The following is a 15,082-nucleotide window of genomic DNA, read 5'->3' as shown; positions in this document are numbered from 1 at the left end:
CTATAATCGTAATAAACGAACAATAAAACAGAGGAGAAGCTGTGGATTAAATAAAAAGGCTGTAGATATCAGTAGGGAAACGTGAATCCCGTGGCGAAGCAAGGAAGGAAATGTAGAGACGGGAGCGACGAATATTCAAATTTCTTTACTCTTATGTAATTTTACATAAAAAATAAACTTAGATTTTAAATATCCCAAAAGATTTTGCTCTCCATAAAAATATATCCTGTCAAAATTATACAAATTCAAATATGAACATGCTGCATAACAAAACCTGGAAATATAAATAAAATGTGTTCCTTTCAGCAATAACAAATCAAATCATTCAGTTGTCTTTGCTCATATGTCATTTTAGAGCTGGACACCTGGCATCTTTTTTTGGCCACAAGTTCGTTTCTGTTTGGTGTGAGGTTCTGTGTTGTGGAGATTCTCAGGATGGATTGCAGGTGCTCATCAGTGAGGCGACTCCTGTGTGCTGTTTTGTTAGTCTTTATCACTGAGAAGAGCTTCTCACACAGATATGTGCTACCAAACATGCACAAGGTTCGAGCCGCATGTAGACGGACTTTTTTTGTTCTTCAAAGTCACCAAAGCGCCGTGCAAACTCAGTGCGCTCAGTTTATCAGCAAAGTGCGTATTTGGGAACACCGTAGTGACGACTTGGTTTAACATTACTTGGCAACAGGGAAAGTGGGGCGTTGCACTGGTGCATTTGTGTCTCCCATAAAAGCAGCTTCACTTGAAATCACTTTGTGATTGTGCACGGGTAAAAACGTCCGCTGAAGTGTCAGATTCTTATTTAATTGTTCTGCTTTCTGTATCTTCTGCATTGCATTCAGGTTACCCTGATGTTTTGTCTCATAGTGCCGTCTTAGATTAAATTCTGTAATTACAGCCACATTAGCTCCACAAATGAGACACACAGGTTCAGTAAACATATACTCAGCCTCCCATCGGTTTTTAAAGGCTCTATTTTCAGAATCAACTTTTCTCTCAGCATCGTGTGAGCTAGCTTCGCAATAACTTGCAGCATCATAAGCTAGACTTGATTAACGCGTAAGTGTTAGCAAGGCAGCTGAAGCGCTGCATTATGGGATCTGTAGTTTATTGTGTTACCAGCGCTTCATATACCTGGGCCATTAATAACAATAATACAGTATATAAAATGATCTCGCGGGCCGGATATAATTACACGCCGGGCCGGATGTGGCCCGTGGCCCTTGAGTTTGACACATATGGACTAAATAGAACTTGAAAAGATATATTTTTTGAAATGTGATCGCGCAATTCAGATAGAGTTGACGCCAAGACTACAGCCTGCATCCTCCCTCGCTCTTACTTTTTACCGTTCATCTAATGAATACACTGAGTATGGCTTTACCAAAACAATCATTGATGGCGAATAAAGTATCCATTATTCGAGTATGTAGATCGGAATATATATATATACATATATATATATACCCGCGTATCATAGCGAAGTAGTGTGTTAAAAAGCTAGAAAAGAAAAGGGAACATTTTAAAAATAACGTAACATGACTGTCAATATACAGTATTTGTTTTGTGAGTGTTACTGAGTGTTGCTGTCATCAAGGATTTGATTATCATTATTTCTTTCAATCAGGCTCGTATTTGTAGGATGTGTTGTGTTCAAGTTACATTCCGTGTTTGTCAATCGTTGTAAAGATGACAGGTTTCTTTCATCGATTCGTTTCTTACTGCATCAATAAACAGCTCGTCTTCTTCTTTATCTGAGACCTGACACACTGCATGCACGGGTTTTTTTTACACTGTCTTCCTTTAGCGGGACATTGACTTTTTCCACCGTGTGCTTTGTTTCCGCAGTAGCTGGATTTATGAATATGCTTATCAGGCGCTTCATATTTTTTGCTGCCTTTTCAATTGTGTAATTCGTTTTTTGTTCAGCGCTCTTTGGAACTGTTGCTTTTATCTGTGCACTGCGTCAGTTCACGTGAGCCGCTCGGTGTACATGCATCGAAGTTTCCCAGCTGTGCTGGTGCCATCTCGTGCTATGTCCATGGCTGTATTTAATGTTACCTTAGTCCTGGCACTTAAAACTTTCTCTCGCAGTTTCGCTGAGTTTGTGTCAAACACCACCCTGACCATCTCATCTTCCTCTCCATAAACACAGTCCTTCACCTGTGAATATTTAGTGGGAGTTTGCTATTGGATTGCCGCTGACGGACGGCCTTATATGGGCAGGCACTAAATTACAAACGCCAGCGCAGTCTGTCTATGAACTTAATTTAAAGTGTAGGTTTACATCGTGCTTTGTTTCCGAAGTAGCAGAACTCATGAATATGGTTGTATATGTCACTTCGCTTCGCTTCTTATTGTTTCGCTGCCTTCTCAATTATATAATGCAAGTTTTCTTAAGCGCTTTTGGAGCTCTTCCTGGTTTTCTATGTACTGCGTGATTACGTGGGAGGCGTGATGATGTCACACGAAACTCCGCCCCCACGGCATTCAAGCTCATCTCCATTACAGTAAATGGAAAAACAGTTTCCAGTTATGACCATTACGCGTAGAATTTCGATATAAAACCTGTCCAACTTTTGTAAGGAAGCTGTAAGGAATGAACCTGCCAAATTTCAGCCTTCCACCCACACGGGAAGTTGGAGAATTAGTGATGAGTCGGTGAGTGAGTGAGTCAGTGAGTGAGTGAGTGAGTGAGTGAGTGCTTTGCCTTTTATTAGTAGATATATATATAGTGGCAAGCGGCTGGGGGTGGTACCCAGCCGGGATGCCTGGAAGGACCAGAAGAGGGACTACGCCTCCTCCAGATCACGAGAGGGCAGCCACCCTGGATGGTATGGGGACCACAGGAACAGAGCTTGGAAGCCCAGGGGGCGCCCGGATGCCTGAAGAGCCCTGGCCTTGGCACTTCAACCACACGCGGAAGTGCTGGGGGGACGAAGACCAGGGACACCCAGACTGCTTCCGGGTGCGCAGCCGGTACTTCCGCCACACCAGGAAGGGCCGGCGGAAGCTAATCGGGAGGCACCTAGAGCACGTCCGGGTGAATATAAAAGGGGCCACCTCCCTCCATTTGATGGCTGGAGTTGGGAGAGTAGAAGGATAGAGCTCGGAGCAGAGGAGTGGAGGCGGACCTAAGGAAAGACAGTGAGGAAGAAGGCCTGGACTTTGGGGTGAAAGTGGGTTGTGTGCTGTGTTCGCTTGTATATAGTAGCTGTAAATAAATGTGTTGTGGTGCTTTAAATGATGTCTGACTGTCTGTGTCCGGGCTGTTCCTATATATATATATATATATATATATATATATATATATATATATATATATATATATATATATATATATATATATATATATATATATATATATATATATATATATATATATATATATATATATATATATATAATTTAGTGTGACAGTAGATGGTGCTATAGCCTTCAATGTACTCAAATAGCACTTGTATATATACACACATATACTAGCTGTGTAAGCCTGTGCTGTAAAATGCCTGGGCTCCCAGAAACTATTGAAATCATCAGAAAAATTTAATGCAGAGTCAGTGGTTTTGTTTTGCAGACGTGCTTGCCCCCCACCTTGTTTATCAGCAGCTAAGTGAATTCCTCTCTCCTTAAAGGTTTCGTTTTGCTGATGTTCTCGCCTCGCTTGTGTATTAGCAGCTAAGCAAGTTTATCTTTCGTCGGAGGTTTCACTTTGGCGACACTGTCTGTATCTGTAGTTAACAGATTTAGATTGGGTTTTTTCTATAATTTGCTTGAACATTGCGCTATGTATCATAATTTGCTTGTGGTACTGATTTATTTGCGCAAATCTGAGGGACACGCAGTGGGCCAAGGGGAGGGGGGCGGGACCCTCCTCACTCAAGTGCCAGGTCGAGGTGTATTTTACATCCGCTTAACTAACAAACAAGAGAATTACTTAACGGATTTAAATAGTTTTTTTTTTTCTATAATTTATTGAACATTCCGGTTGATTTTGCGACTTTTCTCATTGTGCTAAGAATCATAGTTCGCTTGCAGGAGTGATATATATTCCTGCTAATCCGAGACAGAAGCTGCAGATTGAGGGGAGGGGGAAGCGTGATGTCAGGAGTGGGGGGCCAGGCAGGGCTCTCCTCACTGTCTTGTTTCACTAATATTCGGGCGGAATCATGGGGAACGGCTAGTATATATGTGTGTGTGTGTGTATGTGTACAGTGTGTGTGTATGTATATCTATACTAATAAAAGGCAAAGCCCTCACTCACTCACTCACTCACTCACTCACTCACTGACTCATCACTAATTCTCCAACTTTCCGTGTAGGTAGAAGGCTGAAATTTGGCAGGCTCATTCCTTACAGCTTACTTACAAAAGTTGGGCAGGTTTCATTTCGAAATTCTACGCCTAATGGTCATAACTGGAAGGTATTTTTCTCCATTAACTGTAATAGAGTTTAGCTGGAAAGGCGTGGGGCGGAGTTTAGGTGTGACATCATCACGCCTCCCACGTAATCACGTGAACTGACTGTCAACGCAGTGCGTAGAAAATCAGGAAGACCTCCAAAATAGCGCTTAAGAAAACTTGCATTATATAATTGAGAAGGCAGCGAAAAACAATAAGAAGCGAGCGAGTGACATATACTACCATATTTATGAGTCCTGCTACCTCGGAAAGAAAGCAAGGTGCAAACCTAAACTTTAAATTAAGTTCATAGACAGGCTACCGCTGGCGTTTCACATGCCCACGGGAATGCGGGATACAAGTTTAATGAGAGGACGCAGGATATAAACGAGAGTTTTGATCACTTTGTAACTAAGTTAAAATTGTAGGTGAAGGGGTGTGCTTATGCAAATTCCGAGACTGTGTTTGTGGGGATTGACAGTTAAGGCGGGTGGGGGAGTCACGTCATCATCACCCCTCCCATTCATCTCATTTCGTTCTTAGCACAAGCACAGCTGAGAAGCTTCGATGCATGTGCTCCATAACGCGTTAAAAAATAATGCATTTAATCACACTTTGCATTACAAGCAAAGGGGAGCTTTTGTCAATGCATGATTTCCTGGTACACCGATTACATTGATCAGCGCACCCCGATTCATTTTACCCTCGCACCACCTTAGTTTGAGAAGAAGTATGAAAAATATGAGGTTAACACAGAAAAACAGATCACCAATTCAAGCTTTATGAATAATCGATTCGCCATCAATATTTGTTTTGGTAAAGCCATCCTCCTTCCATTTTATAAGTTTTCCGCCACTAGCCATGATTAAATGAACGGCAAAAAAGTAAGAGCAAAGCGAGGGTGACTTATTTAGGCAGGCATTTATATGACAGCAACACTCATGACAATGTCAATCATGTTACGTTATTATTAAAAGGTTTCCTTTTCTTTTTCATTACTTCTTTAACACACTACTTCTCCGCTGCGTAGCGGGTATTTTGCTATATATATAATATATCAATTACCTCCAAAGAACGCTGAGACTTTTGATATCATGAGCGTGTGTACAAAAGGGGTCTCCTGCCCAGCAAAGTCGAGCAGCCAGCGCGTGCATAGCTGTGCCGGCCTTTGAGGCGCTGACTGCGCTTCTGCCTTAAGTCAAAGTGAGCACTTTTAATTTTTTTCTTCCTCCCCTGCGCTATAGCCCAGACAAGTGCAAACACGGGACCCCTTTTCTACACCACGGCAAAATAATATTAAGGCGATTCACACTTTCTTTTGCACGTATACGATTATGAGGTCCTCAGCTCGGATTATGAAGATACGCACAGGAGTGGAAGACTGACAGTGCCATCACAGCCGATTAATGGCGGGGCGTCTCACCAGTCTACACAAGACCCACTGCGACTGTCCCAGAAGATGCTCATATCGTCAGCGAACACATCTCTCTATACTATATAAAAGGAAAGGCAACTTTCCTTTCTTTACACCTTTTTCCTTTTATCCCAAACCAAAGCCTTTCTCTCTTAACATTGCAAAGGACACAAAAATAATTTTCTTTAATTGCCGGTAAGGCACATTACCAGAGGTACAAATTTGAAAGTTCACATAGAAAATGTAATTTCTATACCACAGCTGTCGTGTAGCGCCTTTCAAAAGGGATCTACTACCGAGAGATGATCCATATACATTTTAGCTGCTGTTAGTTACTTACCTGTTGTGTTACACAGTCTTTAAAATGTAGTTTACCATAACCACTCCAGTAGTGCTCAATGTACCTGTACTTCTTAAAGCGTTAATGTTTTACTGTTTAATAACTTATAGACTACATTTTATTATTTTTCCCTTGCAATCAGTGACCAAAGCTATACACACACATATAGACACATACAAACATACACACAAGTATATATATGTGTATATATATGTATGTATGTGTATATATATATATACACACACACCCCTATCTAGATTATATATATATATATATATACACACATACATACATACACACATATATATAATTTGTGTGTGTGTATATGTATATGTGTGTGTATATATATATATATGTGTGTATGTATGTATGTGTATGTGTGTGTGTATATATATATATATATATATATATATATATATATATATATATATGACAGCAGCAATCAAGCTGTGATAAAACAGTAAAAAGGAGGCATGTCAGGCGTCGTGGTACATTTTCTGATGCAGCTAGACGAAAATAACTTTGTGACGCTGCCACCAAATACACAAAACAATTACATTGACAATCATGTTACGTTATTTTCAAAATGTTTCCTTTTCTTTCTCTTTCCTTCTTTAACACACTACTTCTCGCTGCCAAGCGGTATTTTGCTCTATATATATATATATATATATATATATATATATATATATATATATAGATAGATATGAGAACAACACTCATATCAATGACAAAACAATTACATTAACAATCATGTTACGTTATTTTTAAAATTTTTCCTTTTCTTTTTCGTACCTTCTTTAACACACTACTTCTCCGATGCGAAGCGCGGGTATTCTGCTAGTCTATACTAATAAAAGGCAAAGCCCTCACTGACTCACTCACTCATCACTAATTCTCCAACTTCCCGTGTAGGTAGAAGGCTGAAATTTGGCAGGCTCATTCCTTACAGCTTACTTACAAAAGTTGGGCAGGTTTCATTTCGAAATTCTACGCGTAATGGTCATAATTGGAACCTATTTTTTCGTCCATATACTATAATAGACTTCTGCTTGATGGCCGTGGGAGGCGGCAATCCAATAGATTGTGTAATTTAGTGCTTACCCATATAAGGCCGTCCGTCAGCGGCAATCCAATAGAAACACTGCCACTAAATATTCACGGGTAAAGGACTGTGCTTATGCAGGCGAAGATGAGATGGTCAGGGTGGTGTTTGGCACAAACTCAGCGAAACTGCGAGAGAAACTTTTAAGTGCCGGGTCTTAGCTAACATTAAATACAGCCGTGGACATCGCACGAGATGGCACCAGCACAGCTGGGACGCTTCGATGCATGTACACCGAGCGGCTCACGTGAACTGACGCAGTGCACAGACAAAAAGCAACAGTTCCAAACACAATTGAATTACACAATTGAGAAGGCAGCAAAAAAATATGAAGCGTCTGACACATACAATCATATTCATAAGTGCAGCTACTGTGGAAACAAAGCACACGGTGGAAAAAGTCAATGTCCCGCTAGAAGACAGTGTAAAAAAAACCCCGTGCATGCAGTGTGTCACGTCTCAGATAAAGAGGAAGACGAGCTGTTTATTGATGCAGTAAGAAACGAATCGATGAATGAAACCTGTTATCTTTACAACGATTGACAAAAACGGAATGTAACTTGAACACAACACATCCTCCAAATACGAACCTGATTGAAAGAAATAATGATAATCAAATCCTTGATGACAGCAACACTCATAACACTCACAAAACAATTACTGTATATTGACAATAATGTTACGTTATTTTTAAAATGTTCCCTTTTCTTTTTCATAACTTCTTTAACACACTACTTCTCCGCTGCGAAGCGCGAGTATACAGTATATATATATACCCTCGCATCCCCTTGGTTTGAGACGTATGAAAAAATATGCGGTTAACGCACAAATACAGATGACCAATTGAAGCTTTATGAATAATGGATACTTTATTTGCCATCAATGATTGTTTTGGTAAAGCCATACTCAGTGTAAGCATTAGATGAACAGTAAAAAGTACGAGCGAGGGGAAGGTGACTTATTGAAGCACGCAGGTGAAACCACAATAGCATGCGGGCTTGATGTAGTGCGCGTCAACTCGATCTGAATTGCGCGATCACATTCGAAAAAATATATCTTTTCAAGTTCTATTTAGTCGACACAAATATCTTTGGTTGGAATGTAAGGTGATATGATGCCTACATTTAACTTACATTCCTTCCAAAGATATTTCTGTTGACTAAATAAAAATTCCTTCTATTTAAAATTTAAATAGAACTTGAACAGATATGATAGTTCATAATATCCACGCAGACTTGCACGAAAGAGCGGGAGTCATTCGTTTTAACAAGCAGCATATTGCACTGATACGAAATAGCCTGCCCATTTAATTATTTAGGAATGGATAAATAAATTAAGATTTTGTACAAATAATGTTTTTCATTTTTCATATATATATATGTGTGTGTGTGTGTGTGTGTGTGTGTGTGTATATGTATATATGTAGATATGTACAAACCGGATTCCAAAAAAGTTGGGACACTAAACAAATTGTGAATAAAAACTGAATGCAATAATGTGGAGATAGCAAATGTCAATATTATATTTGTAATAGAACGTAGATGACAGATCAAACGTTTAATCCGAGTAAATGTATCATTTTAAAGGAAAAATATGTTGATTCACGGTGTCAACAAATCCCAAAAAAGTTGGGACAAGTAGCAATAAGAGGCTGGAAAAAGTAAATTTGAGCATAACGAAGAGCTGGAAGACCAATTAACACTAATTAGGTCAATTGGCAACATGATTGGGTAAAAAAAGAGCTTCTCAGAGTGGCAGTGTCTCTCAGAAGCCAAGATGGGTAGAGGATTACCAATTCCCACAATGTTGCGCAGAAAGATAGTGGAGCAATATCAGAAAGGTGTTACCCAGCGAAAAATTGCAAAGACTTTGCATCTATCATCATCAACTGTGCATAACATCATCCGAAGATTCAGAGAATCTGGAACAATCTCTGTGCGTAAGGGTCAAGGCCGTAAAACCATACTGGATGCCCGTGATCTCCGGGCCCTTAAACGACACTGCACCAGAAACAGGAATGCTACTGTAAAGGAAATCACAGAATGGGCTCAGGAATACTTCCAGAAACCATTGTCAGTGAACACAATCCACCGTGCCATCCGCCGTTGCCAGCTGAAACTCTACAGTGCAAAGAAGGAGCCATTTCTAAGCAAGATCCACAAGCTCAGGCGTTTTCACTGGGCCAGGGATCATTTAAAATGGAGTGTGGCAAAATGGAAGACTGTTCTGTGGTCAGACGAGTCACGATTCGAAGTTCTTTTTGGAAATCTGGGACACCATGTCATCTGGACCAAAGAGGACAAGGACAACCCAAGTTGTTATCAACGCTCAGTTCAGAAGCCTGCATCTCTGATGGTATGGGGTTGCATGAGTGCGTGTGGCATGGGCAGCTTTCATGTCTGGAAAGGCACCATCAATGCAGAAAAATATATTCAGGTTCTAGAACAACATATGCTCCCATCCAGACGTCATATCTCTTTCAGGGAAGACCCTGCATTTTTCAACAAGATAATGCCAGACCACATTCTGCATCAATCACAACATCATGGCTGCGTAGGAGAAGGATCCGGGTACTGAAATGGCCAGTCTGCAGTCCAGATCTTTCACCTATAGAGAACATTTGGCGCATCATAAAGAGGAAGGTGTAACAAAGAAGGCCCAAGACAATTGAACAGTTAGAGGCCTGTATTAGACAAGAATGGGAGAGCATTCCTATTGCTAAACTTGAGAAACTGGTCTCCTCGGTCCCCAGACGTCTGTTGAGTGTTGTAAGAAGAAGGGGAGATGCCACACAGTGGTGAAAATGGCCTTGTCCCAACTTTTTTGGGATTTGTTGACACCATGAAATTCTGAATCAACATATTTTTCCCTTAAAATGATACAATTTCTCAGTTTAAACTTTTGTTCTGTGATTTATGTTCTATTCTGAATAAAATATTAGAAGTTGGCACCTCCACATCATTGCATTCAGTTTTTATTCACGATTTGTATAGTGTCCCAACTTTTTTGGAATCCGGTTTGTATGTATGTATGTTTATATATGTGTGTGTATGTATATATATGTATATATATGTGGATGTATGTGTATATATGTATATATACTGTATATGTATGTATATGTATGTGTGTGTGTATATATATATATTTATGTGTATATTTATGTATATGTATATATACACTGCTCACAAAAATTAAAGGAAGTTATTGGGCCTGGCATGAAATCAATTAAACCTGTCTGATAATTTTCTGGTTGGTTAAGCAGCTGAGGTCATTGTTAATCACTTTCAGCTGTATTGGTGTTCATGGACTTAATGACAGGTGCACTAAAGTGGCAACAATTGGAAAACCCTCAAAACAGGACTGGTTTTACATGTGGAGGTCATTTCAAGTTTCTCCCTCTTGATCTTTTTTGGCTGGTTTTCCACTCGTGCTAGTTTTGGCTTGAGTAATCATCTCTACTGGCAGTATGAGGCGATTCCTTAACCCTACAGAAGTTGCACAGGTTGTCCAACTTCTCCAGGATGGCACATCCACACGTGCTGCAGCAAGAAGGTTTAATGTGTCTCCCAGCACAATCTCCAGAACATGGAGGAGATTTCAGGAGACTGGCTGTTATTCTCGGAGAGCTGGACAGGGCCGTAGAAGGTCCTCAACCCATCAGCAGGACCGATACCTGCTCCTTTGTGCAAGGCGGAACAGGCTGAGCACTGCTCGTGCCCTACAGAATGACCTCCAGAGGGCCACTGGTGTGAATGTCTCTACCCAAACAATCAGGAACAGACTTCATGAAGATGGCCTGAGGGCCCGATGTCCTGTAGTGGGCCCTGTGCTCACTGCTCAGCACCGTGGAGCTCGACTGGCATTTGCTCAAGAACACCAGAATTGGCAAGTCCGCCACTGGCGCCCTGTACTTTACAGACAAGAGCAGGTTCACCCTGAGCAGCTTTGATAGACGTGAAAGAGTCTGGAGAAGACAGGGAGAACAATATGCTGCCTGCAACGTCGTTCAACATGACAGGTTTGGTGGTGGGTCAGTGATGGTCTGGGGAGGCATATCCATGGAGGGACGCACAGACATCTACTGCGAGGAAATGGTGCTCTGACTGCCATAAGGTATTGAGATGAAATCCTTGAACCCATTGTCAGACCCTACGCTGGTGCAGTAGGTCCTGGTTTCCTCCTAATGCACGACAATGCCCGGCCTCATGTGGCAAGAGTATGCAGGCAGTACCTGGAAGATGAAGGAATTGAAAAAATTGAATGGCCTTCACGATCCCCTGACTTAAACCCAATAGAACATCTGTGGGACATTATGTTTTGGTCCATTAGGCGCCGCCAGGTTGCTCCTCAGACTGTACAACAGCTCAGGGATGCCCTCATACAGATCTGGGAGGACATGCCACAAGACACCATCTGTAGTCTTATTAGGAGCATGCCCCGACGTTGTCAAGCATGCATACAAGCTCGTGGGGGCCACACAAGATACTGAAAAGCATTTTGAGTAGCAGAAATTAAGTTTTTGAAAAATGGACTAGCCTGCCACATCTTCATTTCACTCTGATTTTAGGGTGTCTACACAATTGAGCCCTCTGTAGGCAGAAAACGTTTATTTCCATTAAAAGACTTGGCATCCTTTTGTTCCTAAGACATTGCCCTGTTGTTATTTGTATAGATATCCAACTTCATATTGAGATCTGATGTATCTAATGTGTTTCTTTAAAGTGTTCCTTTAATTTTTGTGAGCAGTATATATATATGTTTATATGTGTGTGTATATATATATATATATATATATATATACTCAGCAAAAAAAGAAAACGTCCCTTTTTCAAGACTGTGTATTTCAACAATAATGTTTTAAAAATCCAAATAACTTTACAGATCTTCATTGTAAAGGGTTTAAACAATGTTTTCCATGCATGTTCAATTAACCATAATCAATTAATTAACATGCACCTGTGGAATGGTCGTTAAGACCTTAACAGCTTACAGAAGGTAGGCATTTAAGGTCACAGTTCTAAAAACGCAGGACACTAAAGAGACTTGTCTACCGACTGTGAAAAACACCCAAAGAAAGATGCCCAGGATCCCTGCTCATCTGCGTGAACGTGCATTAGGCATGCTGCAGGGAGGCATGAGGACTGCTGATGTGGCTAGGGCAATAAATTGCCATCTCCGCACTGTGAGACGCCTAAGACAGCGCTACAGGGAGACAGGAAGGACAGCTGATCATCCTCGCAGTGGAAGAGCCCATTGAGCACGTCTGGGACCTGTTGGATCGCAGAGTGAGGGCTAGGGCCATTCCCCCCAGAAATGTCCAGAAACTTGCAGGTGCCTTGGTGGAAGAGTGGGGTAACATCTCATAGCAAGAACTGACAAATCTGGTCCAGTCCATGAGGAGCAGATGCACTGCAGTACTTCAAGCAGCTGGTGGCCACACCAGATACTGACTGGTACTTTTGATTTTGAGCCTCCCTTCATTCAGGGACACATTGTGAAACATTTTTAGTTTATGTCTTATGGTGTTGACTCTTTTAGTGTTCATACAAATATTTACACATTAAGTTTACTGAAAGTAAAACAGTTGAAAGTCAGAGGACGTTTCTTTTTTGCTGAGTGTGTATATATATATATATATCTATAGTATATATATATACTGTATACTATATATATATATATATATATGACAGCAACACTCATCACTCACAACAGTGACAAAACAATTACATTGACAATCATGTTACGTTATTTTCAAAATGTTTCCTTTTCTTTTTCATTACTTCTTTAACACACTACTTCTCCGCTGCGAAGCACGGGTATTTTGCTAGTATATATATATATGTGTGTGTGTGTGTGAGTGTAAAGCCAGCTTTTCAGGCTCTGTAATTATTTTCAAGGTGCCTTTCTTGCCTCCTGTCTGGTTTTTGTATTTGCTGTCTTTGAAGGGGATTATATCATCAAGTCTTTTTTCAAATCACCAAAACCAAACTGATCAATCAAATTGCTCTGAGGGACAGGACACAAAGACCTTTTATTATATTGTTAGTGTATGGAGTTAGTGTAGTGTATATGTATATATTCATCAATCTATTCCATCCATCCATCCATTTTTCCAACCCGCTACATCTTAACACAGGGTCACGGGGATCTGCTGCAGCCAATCCTAGCCAACACAGGGCGCAAGGCAGGAACAAACCCCGGGCAGGGCACCCACCCACCTCATCTATTACATTCATTTAATTCAATTTTATAATGGATGAAATACAAATTCATTGTGGGAACAATCTTTCATACATTAAGACTTACATATGTAAGATTATTTCATATCTATTTGGAGTTGTGAATTTAACAAATAGATCATATTCAGGATTGCTGGGGAAACAGGGTCTATTTTAGCAGCACCAGATGTAATACAGCAACCATCTCTGGATGCAATGCCCATATTTTACACAACACACTGATACAAATGCCCACCGGACCAATTTAAACTCAACGGATATACTAATATGTACTAATCTTTCAAATGTGGGAGGTAACCTATATGACTAAAAAATATAGAGACACAGGGAAAACATGCAAATACTCCACAGACACTGGGTGACCAAAGGTAAAAACAGGCCACGTTTGTATATCTATAAGACAGCTTTGTGAAGTACCATGCTAAGCTAAATACTGCATTTAATATTTCTTTTTCTTGTTTATTCAACAGTTTGGCCTCTGGTGCATCAGTGTACTGTGGATTTCCCTAGCCATCCTTTCATTTCTGAAGGTTTATCGAAATTACAAGCATCAGGAACTAGGGCATTGTCTTGCCAGGGAAAAAGAATTGCTGCTGGATCGATCATGTCGAACTCGAGTCTCTTCACCACAGAAACAACAACAAGAAGAAGAACAGAGACGAGCTCCCAGTGTTTTTATCTGAAATGGCATGCACCTCACAAAACAGCTCCTTTAATGACTTCTGTGAATCTTGTATTACAAACTTTCTTTAATGATTCGATATCCACTTAAATAATTTATTTTACATAGCAACCTTTTATTGTGACTCTCATCCTAGGTTACCTTACAAGAACACAGCTGCACTACAGCGGTTTCTATATAATTTTTTGTTTACAGTTTTAGCACAGGCAGGTAAGGTGACTCAGGGTCATCATGTAAATCAATGGCAGACGCTGATCCAATACCTTTGTGTACATGACAATGAATGTGTTATAGTAAAATGTGCAAGGTGGTGACAATTATGGAAGTATTTTCGTCTGCAGTAATTGTTTGTACTATTGTCCTCGCAAGGTGTTAGCAAACAAGCATCACTACATACTTTTTAAGCAGCTATTTTAAACTGACTCAGTTAATCTTCCTAGTCTTGGCAACTGCTTTAATTGCACACAGATCCTAATCATGATATAAATATAGTACTGTACTTTAAGTTCATTAACTGGCAGTAATTACAGTCTTAATCAGACAATTCTATACAGGTGCCGGTCATAAAATTTAGAATATCATGACAAAGTTGATTTATTTCAGTAATTCCATTCAAAAAGTGAAACTTGTATATTAGATTCATTCATTACACACAGACTGATGTATTTCAAATGTTTATTTCTTTTAATTTTGATGATTATAACTGACAACTAATGAAAGTCCCAAATTCAGTATCTCAGAAAATTAGAATATCAATTAAGACCGATGCAAAAAAAGGATTTTTAGAAATGTTGGCCAACTGAAAGGTATGGACATGAAAAGTATGAGCATGTACAGCACTCAATATTTAGTTGGGGCTCCTTTGGCCTGGATTACTGCAGCAATGCGGCGTGGCATGGAGTTGA

The 15,082-nt window shown here is 40.2% G+C and overlaps 1 protein-coding gene across 2 annotated transcripts in view; it reads left to right on the top strand.

The window, feature by feature from the left end:
• zgc:153018 (uncharacterized protein LOC767701 homolog) overlaps window positions 1–14,786 on the top strand; it is a 30,540-nt gene extending 15,754 nt beyond the window's left edge. For both annotated transcript variants that reach the window (XM_039760737.1, XM_039760736.1), the window contains one exon: window positions 13,966–14,786. In XM_039760737.1, the coding sequence (XP_039616671.1) occupies window positions 13,966–14,178 (213 nt within the window). In that variant the 3' untranslated portion in view covers window positions 14,179–14,786. The remainder of the gene's footprint in view (window positions 1–13,965) is intronic.
• The last annotated feature ends 296 nt before the right edge of the window (window positions 14,787–15,082 follow it).

The sequence above is a fragment of the Polypterus senegalus genome, chromosome 8, assembly GCF_016835505.1.
Source record: "Polypterus senegalus isolate Bchr_013 chromosome 8, ASM1683550v1, whole genome shotgun sequence".
In the NCBI taxonomy this organism is placed as follows: domain Eukaryota; kingdom Metazoa; phylum Chordata; class Cladistia; order Polypteriformes; family Polypteridae; genus Polypterus; species Polypterus senegalus.
This window is presented reverse-complemented; position numbering and strand designations above follow the sequence as displayed.